Here is a 17,937-nt window from a genome sequence, read left to right on the forward strand (position 1 = left end):
TTATAGACTAGACTGCGATTGCTTCACACATATAGATCAATTGTCAATGCATAGACTGTATGTGGCGCCTGCCTAGGTCGTAGCTACTGACTTTGCCGAAGGCTATGCTAACTAGCGTCTCTGCAAATGAGATCTCTGAAGCTATAACGAGTGAACCATTCCTATTAAAGTCGGCTGTAGAACTGGCCAGTGCGCTAGCTTGTCTCGTAAGACCAGCCCAGTGGCGGCGCTCGGTCTGCTAGCGTCGACAGTGGCGACTCGCGGGTCCGATGTGTACTGACGGACCGCGGCCGATTTGAAGCCTACAACCTAGCAAGTGTGGTGCCTTGCGGTGACACCACATTTTCAACACTATGAACAGTGTCAAACGCTTCGATCGTCTTCTGTTCCAGTTTCTCACAGTCCGCGTTTCACTATCAAACAGTGCTACTTTACCCCATCAAAATCTGTATCATAGCTGCTACGAAAGGATAGTAAAAAACCGGGACAGCTGAAGTATGCTGAATGTGTGGTGACGGACCTACCACACGGGAAGAAAATCTCTATATTATCTTCAACAGCACCCAAAAAAATAAAATTTGAGGAGAAGCTATGTAGATATGCAGAAATTTACAGATTGTGAAATAACTTTTTACAGTATTGCTAATATATGCCGGAAGTCCAGTGTTATGCCTCACTTTCTGTCCGTGATATCGGCACGTTTCGGACGGTTGCACTTGCCGACAGATGCCGACGTAACCGCTGGGACGCCGTCTAATTGCATAAGAGATGTAGCGGGCACCCGTCCAGCAGCTGTTTTAAGATACGGACAGGCCTACGAGCGTGCTGAAACCAGCCGCTGGTGGCATCCGGAATACCTTTCCTTTCAGCTGAAGAAAACTCTTATTCAGACTGCTTTCTTCTACAGCATTTTTTAAAATTCTAACGACGTTTTTAGGTTGGACAGGTCATCCTGGCCGAAAGATCGCAAAGTGTTCTCACGTAATTTTTCCTGTTTGTGTACAGAGCGAATTTTTAGAAGGCTGTCGCTTAATGTTTTCATTTTTTCGTGATTTTACAATCTTCCATGAAGATGTTTTCTCCACACAATAACGACGTAGGTTACTAATGTTGTATTCTTAGTTTTAATCTAATTGTTGACTGCGAGATTCTGACATCTGCCTGTGGTTTTCACTTTAATGAAGACATGAGACGCAGCACCAGTGTCATCGGTGCGCTGCAAAATAAATCCAGTGGTGATATGTTTCTTGTCATGCAGAAGTAGAGGCGACACTCGTGAATTTCGTTGTTCAGTATAGTTGGAGAGGATTTTCGTTGTTCAGTGTAGTTGGAGATGTACGTGTGTTTTGATATGTTCCCAGATTTTATTTGTGAAAAACAAAACCACGAGGGAAACGGTTCAAATGGCTCTAAGCACTATGGGACTTAACATCAGGGATCATCAGTCCCCTAGAACTTAGAACTACTTGAACCTAACTAACCTAGGGGACGTCACACACATCTATGCCCGAAGCAGGATTCGAACCTGCGAACGTAGCAGCAGCGCGGTTCGAGACTACAGCGCCTAGAATCGCACAGCCACTTCGGCCGGCTAAACCCATCACCACGCCTAATACGAAGTGAGAAACCCATTGGCATTCGAAACAGCTTCCGCTCATATTGCAGTTGATAAATACAGGCCCTGTATGGTTTCGAAGGAATCTTATACCATTATTCCTGCAAAATAACGGCAAGTTTAGGTAACGATGAACGAGGCAGATAACTATCATGCACTCTTCTCTCCGAATAAGACTACAAAGGCTCAATAATAGCTGGCCAGTGTGACCGAGCGGTTCTAGGCACTTCGATCTGGAACCGCGCGACCGCTATGGTCGCAGATTCGAATCCTGCCTCGGGCATGGATGTGTGTGATGTCCTTAGGTTAGTTAGGTTTAAGAAGTTCTAAGTTCTAGGAGACTGATGACCTCAGATTGTAAGACGTCGTGGTCTCCTGACCTTCATTGCTTACATACTCCGCCCTCACAGTCATATTCCGCACATCAAGACGCTTCATTCGAACCCAAACTCGATAAGATAAAGTCAATGATGTATGAATTCATGTAAACGATATGCAAATAACAGGTAAGCGCACCGTGGTTGAAATACTCAAGGCTGGCGTACACACATACATTCCAGACACAACAGTCACAGGAGCTTTTAGTTCGGGAGAGCAACCGCACGCCAGGAGGCTGGTCCCAACCCATCTACATCGGCCGGCGACCGCCCGTAGAGCAGACAGCGTTTGCCCAAGTGAAAGGACAACCCTGTATTCGGCTTAAAAGAAAATTCTGTTACATTGTGTGGGAACGCCCAGCCTACGCATTCTTTACAAATATACCACGCAGTTTCAGAGATTTTCACAGGGAGACAGCAAACACCAAACGCCGATTCTACAGATTTCCGGATTGGTCGCCTTAAACGAAACGTCATTCTTCCATTTTAGAAGAGCAATGCTGCTTGGCAGACGATATTTCTGAGGCCTTCAGCTGAAGGAGTAATGGAAGAGACCGAAAGATATACTGCTTCACATCTGGCGTGGAGAGCGGCCTTTCCATTGTCGCTCGCCGGCCGAAGTGGCCGTGCGGTTAAAGGCGCTGCAGTCTGGAACCGCAAGACCGCTACGGTCGCAGGTTCGAATCCTGCCTCGGGCATGGATGTTTGTGATGTCGTTAGGGTAAGTTAGGTTTAACTAGTTCTAAGTTCTAGGGGACTAATGACCTCAGCAGTTGAGTCCCATAGTGCTCAGAGCCATTGTCGCTCTTGGAGCGAGAACACGTGAGTGTGCGCGCTCGTACGTGTACTCAAAGAGCGAGGAACAAGTCTCCCCTCAGTACTTCACTGGGAGAGCACCTCTGTCGAGAGCGAATCGGAGAGCGACTCTATACTGAGTCCTTGCGATTAAGCGTTGTTCACTGTGTTGGCCGCCACACTTATTGTGCGGTGTGAACGGACTGAGTGATAGTTAAACGCCTGCGAGCGAATTTTTGAGTGTCATCGCGATGGACTGGTTATCTGACCGGTGTACCACGCCGATAGTTAGACTAGGGGCCTTGACTTCATCAAGGTGTAGGGAGAGTTTGATTGGCGTAGGTCAATCGAGATAGAACGAGAGTTATCTTATTTGTCAGCAGCGAGCGGCGCAGACAGCAGTCATCGCTGCTTATGGTATTGTGCGCTACAGCTCTTGTGATCCCCATATGTCCTCCACAACAGTACACTTCACTGCATTTCACACCTTACAGCCTCGACCATACCTAGCAACATTCTAATGGATAACTATTCAAGTTGAGTAGGCGCGGCTCTCAGCCATTCTGCCAAGTCAATAACAATCTTATACTTTGTATAGAAATTTCATTAGCGAATCCTATCCTTACGAGGTAACTTCACATTCCGAAAAGAACCCGGAAATAACTTGTACAGTTCATAACTAAAAGTGCCATTGTGATTTCTCAGAATTTTTGCAAAACAAATAATAATTTTCGTGAGTTTCATGTTTTTCTTACACTAAATAGCACTACTCCAGTACCCAAGTATCCCACTAGTTACGTAAGAAATTTTGTGAATTTTTGTGTCATTTCCTTACAGCGGACGAATCCAGAAGATATTTATTGCTGAAAGTTTTTCAGGCATTTCTCTTTAGAACGTTAGGAGCGTCTGTCTAACTTCTGTAGTAGTGTGGGGGTGGAAATTGCATCTTTCAGGAGCCACAGGGTAAAGGGTACATCTCAGATTAATCCATTGCGCAGAGTGACAGAATAGCTCCCACACGCTCACAAGATGTTAAGTCCCATAGTGCTCCGAGCCATTTGAACCATTTGAGCTCAATAATATTGAACTCTGTTGACCGTGGCGGCTAGGGGAGATGCGACGATTCATCCTTGTACTAGAAGATGCGAGCTGTGTGAACAGGGGCGCTATCGGAACACTGCATCAAGCATTGTACCACTGGATGGCCCTGATAAGCAGAAACGTCACACAATGTTTTGCAGTAATGCCACCTCACAGAACAACAATTTGCGTCAATGATGAGTGGCTTTAGAATTCCTGCCCCGCCCTACAGTTCCCTGTTTACGGAGCTCCCTTCGTGTTGTTTTGGTGCTGACAGGGTCAGCGAGTGCGACATTCAGTTCTGCACTGACTTTTGCAGCTGCCATCTTCTCATTTTCTTGTCACAATCATCTTCAATGACCGTGTGTCACTATTACCCAACATACACTTTCGTCCGCGTCTTAGCGGATGATGTTTCTCTACTTTATCTGTGTGCGGTGGAAATCTTCGATATACTTTCTCCTGACCGCCAAATACTTCGGGAGTACCCACCATACGAGCATCAACAGTTAGCCCACGTTCGCATTCGCTTATCTACGGTATAATGCACTCACAACCTTGGGGTACTCCGGAAATCACCCAACATCTGTCGATTTGTTCCGTTAAGAGCGACGTGTTGAGTTCTGTCTGCAAGGATGTAGTGAATGTAAGTCGCAAATCTGCTCCGATACTCGATAAGCTCGGATTTTTTTTCACTAAACGGCGGTGCGTCGAGGGTGCACATCAGCGTGTAGGTAGTGCGTGCTTTTTAATCACTGAAGAGCCAAACAAACTGGTACACTTTCCTAATATCGTGCAGAACGCGCAGAAGTGTCTAACCACGACGTGGCATGGACTCGACTAATGTCTGAAGTGGTGCTGAAGGGAACTGCTACCATGAATCCTGTAGGGCTGCCCATAAATCCATAAGAGTACTCGTGGCTGGAGAGCTCTTCTGAACAGCACGTTGCAACGCATCCCAGATATGGTCAATAATGTTCATGTCTGGGGGGAGTCTGGTGGCCAGCGGAAGAGTTCAAACTGAGAAGAGTGTTCCTGGAGCCACTCTGTAGCAGTGTCCTGTTGAAATTGCCCAAGTCTGTCGGAATGCACAATGGACATGAAAGGATTCAGGTGATCAGACAGGCTGCTTGCCGGCCGGGGTGGCCGAGTGGTTCTAAGCGCTATACTCTGGAACCGCGCGACCGCTACGGTCGCGGGTTCGAATCCTGCCTCGGGCATGGATGTGTGTGATGTCCTTAGGTTAGTTAGGTTTAAGTAGTTCTAAGTTCTAGGGGACTGATGACCTCAGAAGTTAAGCCCCATAGTGCTCAGAGCCATTTGAACCATTAGACAGGATGCTTGGGTACGTGCCGCCTGTCAGAGTCGTATCTAAACGTATCACGTGTCCCATATCACCCTAACGCCACCTGTCCCACACCATTACAGAGCCTCCACCAGCTAGAAGAGCCTCGTGCTGACATGCAGGGTCCATGGATTCATGAGGTTGTCTCCATACCTATACACGTCCATACGCTCGATACAATTTTAAACGAGACTCGTCCGACCAGTCAACGTGTTTCCAGTCATCAACAATCCTATGTCGGTGTTGAAGTGCCCGGGCGAGGCGTAAATTCGTGCAGTCACCAAGTGTACACGGGTGGGCCTTCGGTTCCGAAAGCCCAGATCGATGAAGCTTCGTTGAATGGTTTGCACGCTGACACTTGTTGATGGCCCAACATTGAAATCTGCAGCAATTTACGGAAGGGTTGCACTTTTGTCAAGTCGTCGTTGGACCCGTTCTTGCAGGATCTTTTTCCGGCCGCAGCGATGTCGGAGATTCGATGTTTTACCGGATTCCTGAGATTCACGGTACACTCGTGAAATGGTCGTTCGAGAAAATCACCACCTCGCTACCTCGGAGATGCTGTTTCCCATTGCTCGTGTGCCGACTATAATACCACGTTCAAACTCACTTACATCTTGACAACCTACTATTGTAACAGGAGTAATCTATCTAACAACTACGCAGACACTTGTCATCTTATATAGGCGTTGCCAACACCAGTGTCGTATTCTGCAAGTTTAGATTACTCTGTATTTGAATATGCATGCCTATACCAGTTTATTTGTTGCTTCAGCGCATAATGATTTGGGCCTTCTCATTTTCGGAGACTAGGTGCTGCTAATTATTTTAAATATTCATGATGAATATTCCTAGACGACAACAGCCGTTTAACAGGACCGCAAGCATATATTTGTGGTTTGACGAACACTCAAATATCGCACTACGAGTGGCCCGCTGAAATGCCGAATTTAATCTCACAGAAAATTTGCGGGATTCTTTGGAACAGTGGATAAAATTGTCAACATTCACGCGATCTTGCAGCTATAACTGCTGAAACTAGTTTACTCTCGTCGCCACCGAATGGAGGTCGTTATCAAGAAGAAAGGTGGTGTTACGTGGCATCAGCGCGATTTTTTTCTGGGGTTGGCTGATTTTTTATCCAGTATACAAACGATATCTAAAAGAAGGAAGAACACCATTGTAAGCCTTCCGCGCCGATGAAAGTGGCGTTATACAGGGTGTCCCAGGAGAAATGGACAATATTGAGCGATAAGGTAGAACGATTGCAAACAAGTGCTTATAGCTCTTTAGGTATTCATTTCAGAGCCCACGTTTATTGTTCCATACTACCTCCACCCAAAATATGGAATGAAAAAGACTTGCTATCGAAGAGGGATGTTTCGCAGTAACGAAGATGAAGAAGGGCTCATAGCTCTTACCCTTGCATGGTTAAACTTCATTTTCCATATATTTGCAAAATAAAAGGTCAAAATTCTCTTCCTTTGCGATAAACGATACTCTTTCATTGCCAAAACGGTTATGAGGAGACCAAATTTGAAGATTGCTGATGTGAGATGTATCTGTCCCACGAATCTAACTACACACACCAAAAAAAGTTTTTCGTCGCCCGGGTTCCCAGAACACCTGAAGATAGACGTTGACTGTGGATGTTGTGCCACAGTGTCGCATGAGCCTTCAACCAGACAATCGACAGAGACGTGTTTGGAGGCAACCCAGTCAGAACGAACGCCTGATCACACTGTCAGATATAACGAAAGCATGTTCGGGATTGGCATATATCCCACAACACAATAGTTTCACTGATTAATTCTTATGCTTCAACTCACTGTCCATGCGTAATTAACACGGAGCAGCAAGTATTCCCGACCATAAGTCACTACCTGCACGAATTTTTTCGAAAAAACACGGAAGTGATCACCCGTCCCATTCGGTGATGCACTCACACATGCAGCGATGATTTTTTTGCAACCGCCAAACCGTGTAGACGCGCTTTTTTTCCCAAAGAAACACCAGGACGAGAGAAAAGCAAAGCGTTTCGTCTCTCTGTCACGAGTCGTAAACTATGATTCTGGACGCTGGCTTGGTAAGTGCTGCTTCGCTCTGGCTATTGAGTTGAACCAAAAGTGTAGAGAAAGTGTAGAGAAAGTATCGTTTGAGTTTAGGGTGTTTGGTTCCGCTTTAATGATTTTCTTTCTTTCGTCAATTCACGAGTGAACTTCATCGTAGTGAACGTTTCTGCTTCCACGTGATTGCTCATTACAGTGCCTACGCACACAATTAATTCCTTTGCATGTCTGTTTAGCACCTCCCTCTCACAGAGTGGTCAGTGCAAATATTTCTGCGGCATCAGTGAACGCAGATACGAGCTTGATCCCTTGAGCTTGATTCCTTTGCTATCAATGGCTCATCAAAATTAAGTCGTCGTATTACGAGGATCACACAGAAAGCAACGCACCACATGGTTTCTTCTAAAATTTCCCCAGTACCTTACAGCCCGGTCCTAAGTGTGTAAAGTACGATACATATACATTAATAGTTACCCATGTATAATGGAGTTACTTGAATGTAAATTTTCTTTCTATCCTGTTCTCTATGTCTCTACTTATTAGATTTAACAAACCAAGCAATGATTGGTCATTTTTATTAATTCTGTAGCTAGACAGTCCCTTCCTCAATTGTTTAACCAATTTGCAAGGCTGGCACCCATTGTTCATTTACGAGGGGCTTTTTTCTTCTGTGCGAACTTTAAATTGCCTGCATTCATAAATGGGGACCTCTGTGACTGCAAAAAAGTCCAGCCAGCGGTGGTAGAGTTGTAAAACTACCTAAGGCTACCGTAGATTGTCATAAGTAACCATAGTCTGCAGTACTTTTCCTAGGGGCTTTGGTCAGTCGAGGTCTTTCCCGCACTACCTATATATTGTGTGTATTGCATACCTATCAGGTGTTGTAATAACGATCGCTTTCTTTTTGTATTTTATCTGTGTTTTAATAGATTCCCCTAAAAACAAGAAGCGGTGAACTGTGTAGAAACAGAGTGAGGATATATAACAGGCCATGTAACCTACAGGAAATTTTTGTTCTACATAACTATCCTCCTATCTGAAACTTAAAAATGAACAGTATTTACAGAAAAACTGAAACTAACAATGTTTAATTGAGTTTATTCGAAAATTGGTGATTTGTAACGTGAGACAGAGGGATGTTATATTAAAAATAAAGAAAACGATACAGATTTATCACATAGCGCTGCAAAAAAGCAATATTCTCCATAAAGAGGTAAAATAAAAAACGCAAAACCAAAATATATCAAACCGCTTCAATACTTCGTTGAACCTGTTCATAAATTATTTTCGCATTTATCAATAGTAACAGGAAACTCTTGCCTGTGATCACGGTAAAATACAGTCTGTTGAGCGCAAAATAATAGCAATTATTATATATTTTTTATGTTTGTGCATCTAAACTGTACCTGCATCGCAAGTAATTGCTTTGATTGTACAAGAGCGCAGAAGTTCTGCCATCAACTAACTTTTGTTACTTTTAAAATGCAATTGATATATAAAATATAAAACATATAAAATGCACATTGAAGTAAAAGTGAATGATGTTCAGATCTAATTACGTGCAGAACAAACAAGCAAGTAGACAAACAAAAAACAAAAAGAAGTCGTCGGCTCCCAGTTTCTTAGACATTCATTTATATAGCATGGTAAACCGGTTGGCAGTGTGTGTCTGAAACACGTGTGGGTGGATGTTGACAGGTGTATGGCCGAGGATGGCGGGTGTCCGCTGGCTGGGGCTGGCGGCGACGCTCGCCACGGCGCTGCTGACGCTGACGTTGACGGCGCCGGCGCACGGCGCGCCCTTCGCGCTGGTCCGCCGCGCCGCCGACTCGCAGTCGTCAGAAGATGACGACGCCGGCTGGTACAAGGACGCCGTCATCTACCACGTCTTCGTGCCCTCTTTCCGGGACTCCAACGGAGACGGCGTCGGTGACATTAAAGGTCGGTCACCTCCAGTATCTATCCACCATTTCGTGACAACGTTGGTAGGTGGCCTACATACCCATATCCCTAGGTCAAATCAATATAAATATATTATATACCGGAGTACCTACATATACACAACTGGCCATTCAAATTGCTACACCATGAAGATGACGTGCTACAGACGCGAAATTTAACCGACAGGATGAAGATGCTGTGAAATGCAAATGATTAGCTTTCCAGAGCATTCACACAAGGTTGGCGCCGGTGGCAACTCCTAAAACGTGCTGACATGAGGAAAGTTTCCAACCGATATCTCATACACAAGCAGCAGTTGACCGGCGTTGCCTGGTGAAACGTTGTTGTGATGCCTCGTGTAAGGAGGAGAAATGCGTACCATCACGTTTCCGGCTTTGCTAAAGGTCGGACTCTAGCCTATCGCGATTGCGGTTCATCGTATCGCGACATTGCTGCTCGCGTTGGTCGAGATCCAATGACTGTTAGCAGAATATGGAATCGGTGGGTTCAGGAGGGTAATACGCAACGTCGTGCTGGATCCCACCGGCCTCGTATCACTAGCAGTCGAGATGACAGGCATCTTATCCGCGTGGCTGTAACGGATCGTGCAACCATGTCACGATCCCTGAGTCAACAGATGGGGACGTTTGCACGACAAAAACCGTCTGCACGAACAGTTCGACGACGTTTGCAGCAGCATGGACCATCAGCTCGGAGACCATGGCTGCAGTTACACTTGACGCTGCATCACAGAAAGGAGCGCCTGCGATGGTGCACTCAACGACGAACCTGGGTGCACGAATCGCAAAACGTTATTTTTTCGGATGAAACCAGGTTCTGTTAACAGCACTATGATGGTCGCATCCGTGTTTGGCGACATCGCGTTGAACGCACATTGGAAGCGTGTATTCGTCATCGCCATACTGGCGTATCACCTGGCGTGATGGTATGGGGTGCCATTGGTTACACGTCTCGGTCACTTCTTGTTCGCATTGACGGCACTTTGAACAGCGGACGTTACATTTCAGATGTGTTACGACCCGTGGCTCTACCCTTCATTCGACCCCAGCGAAACCCTACATTTCAGCAGGATAATGCACGACCGCATGTTGCAGGTCCTGTTCGGGCCTTTCTGGATACAGAAAATGTTCGACTGCTGCCCTGGCCAGCACATCCTCCAGATCTCTCACCAATTGAAAACGTCTGGTCAATGGTGGCCGAGCAACTGGCTCGTCACAATACGCCAGTCACTACTCTTGATGAATTGTTGTATCGTGCTGAAGCTCCATGGGCAGCTGTACCTGTACACGTCATCTAAGCTCTGTTTGACTCAATGCCCAGGCGTATCAAGGCCGTTATTACGGCCAGAGGTGGTTGTTCTGGGTACTGATTTCTCAGGATCTATGCACCCAAATTGCGTGAAAATGCAATCACATGTCAGTTCTAGTATAAATTATCTGCATTTCTTCTTGGTGTAGCAATTTTAATGACCAGTAGTGTAAAAACTACAGTGCTTGACAATTGATAAGGAACAACGATTACTTGCTAAAAATAATTGCCAACTGCAATGGTACACCCGAAAAGCTACAGGAAAAGGAAATGAACGGTGCTGGACGTGTTAACTGCGGCGAAATTTGTGCACGAACTCTCTGTGAGTATTCGACAGCTCCTGTAGCACGGTGTTTGAGAAGGCTGGGGTGGAACAGATTAATGCAACATTCCATGTGGTATCGAAACCTGTCTGCAAGACATTTTGAGTGCTTACGATCGTAGACGAACAGTTGGACGATAGAAGCCGATCAAATGTCGCTACTGTGATCACAGTAACAGGTGTCTCCAAAAGTATCGTCTCATAATTAAGATAGGCCGCTGGAAGGGGAAAATGCTATGCGAAAGCATTGCGGTGGTTGTTGACGGACCACCACAACGCAGGAGGATCGATATGTGCCCCTAATTGCGAAAAGAAACGGACGTTACACTTCTGGGCAGGTCGATGCAGACCTTGCAATCGCTACCACTACGTGTGTCTCTGCAAGACCTATTTCGCCGCGTTTAAATCAGGCTGGTCTGTATGCTTGGAAGCTTTTTAAATGAATCTCACTCCAACCACACCATCGTCGAGGAAGAATCGTTGGTATAGGGAGCTTGTTGGTTGAGGTCAACAACAGTGGTCCAGAGTAACTTTCTCCGACGAATTCTGCTTCAATGTGACGAGTGATTCTGACCACCAGTTTAGTGCGGAGAGAGAGTGGAACACTTTACACTCCACAGAATGTTCACGAATCTCATTGGTGTGGGCAGGCATTATGCACAGTGGCCAAACACCGCTGCATATCTATGCGCGAAGTATCCTTGCAGCTCAACGGTGTTGCAGGAAGATTATTCTGGATTATGTCCATCTGTTTCGACGTGTGGTAGGTCTCGACTTTCTGTTTACGAGTGACAATGCCTACTCAGACATGAACGATTTTTATGTCTGTTAGCTGCTTCCTCATGTGGTGAGATGCGTACGAGTTTTCGTTATTAATATACTACTCCACCTCTGTTACGTATGTACTATGTTTCGTGTCGTCCATCATAACCGGTGATTACTCCTGACCAGAAATGTCTTTGTTGCGTAGCAATTGTGAAGCAATGCACATATCTAGTGGATATGTATGTGCGTCAGGATGCCTTGCACAGAGATCTGTGCCTTCTTCGACATAATGTGGAGCTGAGGCGTTCGACATGCTGGAAAGTGAAGGTATTGAATGTATGAAATGGCTAAAGTACTCCCCAGACGTATATCCTACACAACTTGCCTGGAATGCTGCTGGTGAACACTCCCTCCCCGGACCGTCAAAGAAATGAAAACCGGACAATATCCTCCAAGGATTCCTTAATAGTTTGGTAGCCAGCATGAAAAACAGGTGCAATATAAGCTTAAGTGCTCGAGGAGGCCCTATTCATTACTGAGAGTCTCATATCTGCCTTGATGTTGCGAGTGTGACCTGTGTCAAAACATGAACGATATTTATGTCTGTTATCTGCTTCCTCATGTGGTGAGATGTGTACAAGTTTTCGTTATAAATATACTACTCCACCTCTGTTACGTATGTACTATGTTTCGTGTCGTCCATCATAACCGGTGATTACTCCTGACCAGAAATGTCTTTGTTGCGTAGCAATCGTCAAGCAATGCACATATCTAGTGGATATGTATGTGCGTCAGGATGCCTTGCACAGAGATCTGTGCCTTCTTCGACATAATGTGGAGCATGTCAGGAGTTATGCAGTTCTTCATTAGTCTTGTGCAGTTGTTGAGCCACATGGGACTTAATGATTTTCCATAATGTGTTCTCTGGCGTGGTAAGTAAGGTCTGTCTCGTGATGGCCGTTTCAGTGGCGCTGGAGACGTTGATGAATCACGCCCAGTATAGAGAACTGGACATTGTTAATCAATGAACTCAACGCACCTGAACAGCAAAGTGTACTGGAGCTCCGTCTTGTTGCAATCATGGATGATCCAAGATTTCCTTGTTTTCGAGCCGAGGAATTAATTCTGTTTGCCACTTCTCCAAATAAAGATTTATATTCACGTTCCCTTAAAAAAATTATCCGAATAGATACCGTGAAGGCGTCTCGGACAATATCAAAACATGAGGCACATTCCTTTTCAACTCTTGCACATCGTACTCAGTGTACTAATGGAATAAGATTGGGAATAGGCTAAAATCCTGTCTGACTCACTCTCAGTCATTGCTTCCTTTTCATACCCTCGGACTCATAACTGCTATCTGATTTGCGTACAAGTTGTAAACAAGCTTTCGCTCCGTGTAGTTTGCCTCTGCTGCCTTCATAAATTTAAAGAGTGTGTTCCAGTTAATATTATAAAAAGATTTCTCCAAATCTGCGAATGCTATAAACGTAGGTTTACCTTGCCTTAACCTATCTTCTAAGATAAGTCGTAGGGTCAGTACTGCCTCGCGTGTACCAACATTTCTCCGGAACCCAAACTGACATTCTACGAGATCGCCTTCTACCAGTTTTTCGATTACTCTGTAGATAATTCACGGTACTATTTTGCAACTTTGACTTGTAAATCTGATAGTTCGATGATATACACTCCTGGAAATTGAAATAAGAACACCGTGAATTCATTGTCCCAGGAAGGGGAAACTTTATTGACACATTCCTGGGGTCAGATACATCACATGATCACACTGACAGAACCACAGGCACATAGACACAGGCAACAGAGCATGCACAATGTCGGCACTAGTACAGTGTATATCCACCTTTCGCAGCAATGCAGGCTGCTATTCTCCCATGGAGACGATCGTAGAGATGCTGGATGTAGTCCTGTGGAACGGCTTGCCATGCCATTTCCACCTGGCGCCTCAGTTGGACCAGCGTTCGTGCTGGACGTGCAGACCGCGTGAGACGACGCTTCATCCAGTCCCAAACATGCTCAATGGGGGAAAGATCCGGAGATCTTGCTGGCCAGGGTAGTTGACTTACACCTTCTAGAGCACGTTGGGTGGCACGGGATACATGCGGACGTGCATTGTCCTGTTGGAACAGCAAGTTCCCTTGCCGGTCTACGAATGGTAGAACGATGGGTTCGATGACGGTTTGGATGTACCGTGCACTATTCAGTGTCCCCTCGACGATCACCAGTGGTGTACGGCCAGTGTAGGAGATCGCTCCCCACACCATGATGCCGGGTGTTGGCCCTGTGTGCCTCGGTCGTATGCAGTCCTGATCGTGGCGCTCACCTGCACGGCGCCAAACACGCATACGACCATCATTGGCACCAAGGCAGAAGCGACTCTCATCGCTGAAGACGACACGTCTCCATTCGTCCCTCCATTCACGCCTGTCGCGACACCACTGGAGGCGGGCTGCACGATGTTGGGGCGTGAGCGGAAGACGGCCTAACGGTGTGCGGGACCGTAGCCCAGCTTCATGGAGACGGTTGCGAATGGTCCTCGCCGATACCCCAGGAGCAACAGTGTCCCTAATTTGCTGGGAAGTGGCGGTGCGGTCCCCTACGGCACTGCGTAGGATCCTACGGTCTTGGCGTGCATCCGTGCGTCGCTGCGGTCCGGTCCCAGGTCGACGGGCACGTGCACCTTCCGCCGACCACTGGCGACAACATCGATGTACTGTGGAGACCTCACGCCCCACGTGTTGAGCAATTCGGCGGTACGTCCACCCGGCCTCCCGCATGCCCACTATACGCCCTCGCTCAAAGTCCGTCAACTGCACATACGGTTCACGTCCACGCTGTCGCGGCATGCTACCAGTGTTAAAGACTGCGATGGAGCTCCGTATGCCACGGCAAACTGGCTGACACTGACGGCGGCGGTGCACAAATGCTGCGCAGCTAGCGCCATTCGACGGCCAACACCGCGGTTCCTGGTGTGTCCGCTGTGCCGTGCGTGTGATCATTGCTTGTACAGCCCTCTCGCAGTGTCCGGAGCAAGTATGGTGGGTCTGACACACCGGTGTCGATGTGTTCTTTTTTCCATTTCCAGGAGTGTACATACCTGCCATCTCCTTCTTTCTTTGTAATTGTAATTATTAAATTCTTCTTGAAGCCCGGGGTATGTCCTCTGTCTCATATACCTAGCACACCAGGTGGAATAGTTTAGTTATGGCTGGCTTCCCCAAGGATGTGAGCCGTTCTGAGGGAATTTCATCTACTTCAGAGGCCTTATTTTGGCTTAGGTCTTCCAGTGCTCTGTCAAATTTTTCTCGCACTATCCTATCTCCCGTCTCAGCTTAACGTACTTCCTCGTCCTGTTCTATGATATTCCCCTCCAGTTAATTTCCCCTGTAGAGCCTCTCAATGCATCCCTTCCACCATTCAGCTTTCCCTTATTTGCCCGGTACGGCTTTTGTTCTGACTTCTTGACATTCATGAACCTGCTTCTCTTTTCTGCAAAGGTCTCTTTAATTTTCCTGTAGGTGGTATGTAATTTTCTCCTGGTAGCGACGTGCTTCTATAGAATTACATTTATCGTCTAGCTATTTCTGCTTACCCATGTGGCACTTTCTGTCAGTCTCATTTTTTAGATGTCTGTATTCCCTTTCGCCTGCTTCATTTGCTGCATTTTATATTTTCTCATTACAGCAATAAAATTCAATATCACCTGCGGTATCAAAGGATTTCTACTAGCCCTCGTCTTTTTACCTAGTTGATCGCCTGCTGCCTTCACTATTTCATCTCTCAGAGCCATTGACTCGTCTTTTATTATATTCCTTACTGTTACACTCAGTCGTTGACTAATGCTCAATTTGAAACTAGCAGCAACATCTCGTTCTTTCAACTTATCATGGTTCCATCTCCTTAATTTTCTGCTTACTTGCAAAATCTTCAGTTTTAATCAGCGTTTCATGTTCAATAAATTTTGGTCGTAGCCCACATCTGCGCCTGGATATGTCTTACAGCTTAAAATCTGGTTCAGAGCTCTCTGTCTTACCAGTAAACAATCGATTTGAAACCTGCCAGTGTCTCCAGCTCTCTTCCACGTGTATAGCTTATTTCATGATCCTTAAACCAAGTGTTAGCGATTATTAAATTATGCCATTTGCAAAATTCTTCCAGGCGGCTTCTTACTGTATTCCTCTCCCGCAGTCCACGTTATGCTGTTATTTTTCCTTCTCTTCCTCTTCCTACTAAGGAATTCCAGTCACCCAATCCAATTAAGTTTTCCTCTATTTTCATTATCTGCATAATTTTTTTATCTAATCACACATTCTTTCAACCTCTTCTCCATCTGCGTAACTAATTAGCATTAAAACTGCGCTACTGTGGTGGCCGTTGGCTTTGTGTGTACTTTGGATACGGCAATGCATTCGCTGTGGTGCTCATAGTAGCGTACCCGCATTTCTATTTTCTTATTCATTAGTGTACCTATTCGTGCATTACTTCTATTTCATTTTGTATTTATAACCTTGAGCTCACCTTACTAGAAGTCCTGTTGTTTCTTTCACCGAACTTCACTAATGTCCACTATATCTGATTTCAATCTATCCATCTCCGTTTTTAAAGTTTTTAAACTACCTACCCTATAGAGGGATCTAACACACCACGCTCCAGTCTGTAGAATGCCTGTTCTTTTTCCCTGATGACGACATCCTCCTAAATAATCTCTGCCTGGAGACCCAAATGGGGCACTATCTTACCTCGGAAGTATTTTGCCCAAGAGAATGCCATCATTATCAGAAATGTAGAGGAGGTCTATGTCCTCAGGAAAACTAACGGCTGTAGTTTCCCCTTGCTTTCTGCTGTTCTCAGTACCAGCACAGTAAGGCCTTGTTAGCTGATGCTACAAGGCCAGATCAGTCATTCATCCAGACTGTTGCCCCTGAAACTACTGAAACGGCCTTTCTGCAGATACCTCTCCTTTGTGCGGAAAACATATCTTGCTTATAATACTGATTTCTGCAAAACACAAAATGGTTTTCTTTATTTTTGCCAAATGAACATGCATCATATTCTGCGGGTGCTTACTTTATTTCTTCAAGTGCACATATAAAGAATTTTACCCAATAAGGTATCATTTTCCACCTGTAATGGTTTACTATTTATTCACTTTGCAGCAACAAAACGAATGGAGAAACACGTTAGGCAGTAGAATTGTTTCATTCTCTGAGTGTGGAAGAAAAACACTCGATGTTTTGTAGAAACTGTGTTTTAGATATTATATTTAATTTCCTAATACGGGTAAAAAGGATAACAAGGGCTCAAAAATTCAACAACTTAATCATTTCGTGACAAGAAAGTTCACTAAATATCCTTTGTAGCTCTTGAAACTGTTATTCTATCATTCAGTAATTTTTTTGTCGTAGTATTAAATTAAATAAAATCAAATAGTAGGGTGGAAATTCAAGGGATAGATCATTAGCAACAACACCATCATAATCAACAGCAGAAATTTTATATCCACTGTCGGAGAAAGGCCTCCAGAGCAGCCGTAATTGTAGCAGTGTTCTTACCTTGTCCAGATTTCCTGGTGTGGTTGCAAATCTCCCTGTAGTATTCTGGTGTTTAGTGAGAAATTGCAGAATGTGGTAAAGTAATGAAGACGGAGGAGACAGAACGGAAATCATGATGCTAGCACACCGTATACAGGCTACCGAAGAGAACGCCCTCTCTTCAGAAGCTTTTGGATAAAGGCGGGTTGTATCATGGTTCGGAGTGAGTCCACATCAGACTGTAGGTCTCTTACCAGTGGATGGATAATTCATTTCAGAAGTTAGAGGAAGGCCACATACCTAGCCATATGCGGGCATGTCTGCCTCTGACAGAACTCGAGTGATCAGCAAGTAGTCTTGCTCCAAGCGCTCATCCACCGGAGACAGTACGCTTTAAGTACTGCTAGCAAACCCCCGGTTTGTCAATAGTACAGCCGACAAATTCCAGATGGTTATAATTAATTAAAGTGCAGCTACTCAAGGATGTGCAGTGTGAGCTGTAACTATCATATGAAAAAACTTGGTAGATACGCTAATGATTACTGCCCAACCGATCTACGCTGAAAAAAAATTATTAGTTCCAATTATGGCCACCAGGTGCAAATCTAGCATTATACGCTGTTTACATGACTGTATGATACCCGACTGTCATTTGGCAAACCATAATGTGAGTGAACAATATGGCTATCGAGAAGAGAGACAGCGCGCTGCTAATGAAACTCTTTTACGAGAACGGCAACGATTACAGTG

At 45.4% G+C, this 17,937-nt stretch overlaps 1 protein-coding gene across 2 annotated transcripts in view; it reads left to right on the forward strand.

The window, feature by feature from the left end:
• The window catches only part of LOC124605304, a 203,020-nt gene that overhangs the window by 67,492 nt on the left and 117,591 nt on the right, over window positions 1-17,937 (forward strand). For both annotated transcript variants that reach the window (XM_047136930.1, XM_047137013.1), the window contains exon 2: window positions 8,980-9,222. In XM_047136930.1, coding sequence (XP_046992886.1) covers window positions 8,994-9,222 — 229 coding nt within the window. In that variant the 5' untranslated portion in view covers window positions 8,980-8,993. The remainder of the gene's footprint in view (window positions 1-8,979; window positions 9,223-17,937) is intronic.

Source organism: Schistocerca americana, chromosome 1 (assembly GCF_021461395.2).
Source record: "Schistocerca americana isolate TAMUIC-IGC-003095 chromosome 1, iqSchAmer2.1, whole genome shotgun sequence".
Classification (NCBI taxonomy): domain Eukaryota; kingdom Metazoa; phylum Arthropoda; class Insecta; order Orthoptera; family Acrididae; genus Schistocerca; species Schistocerca americana.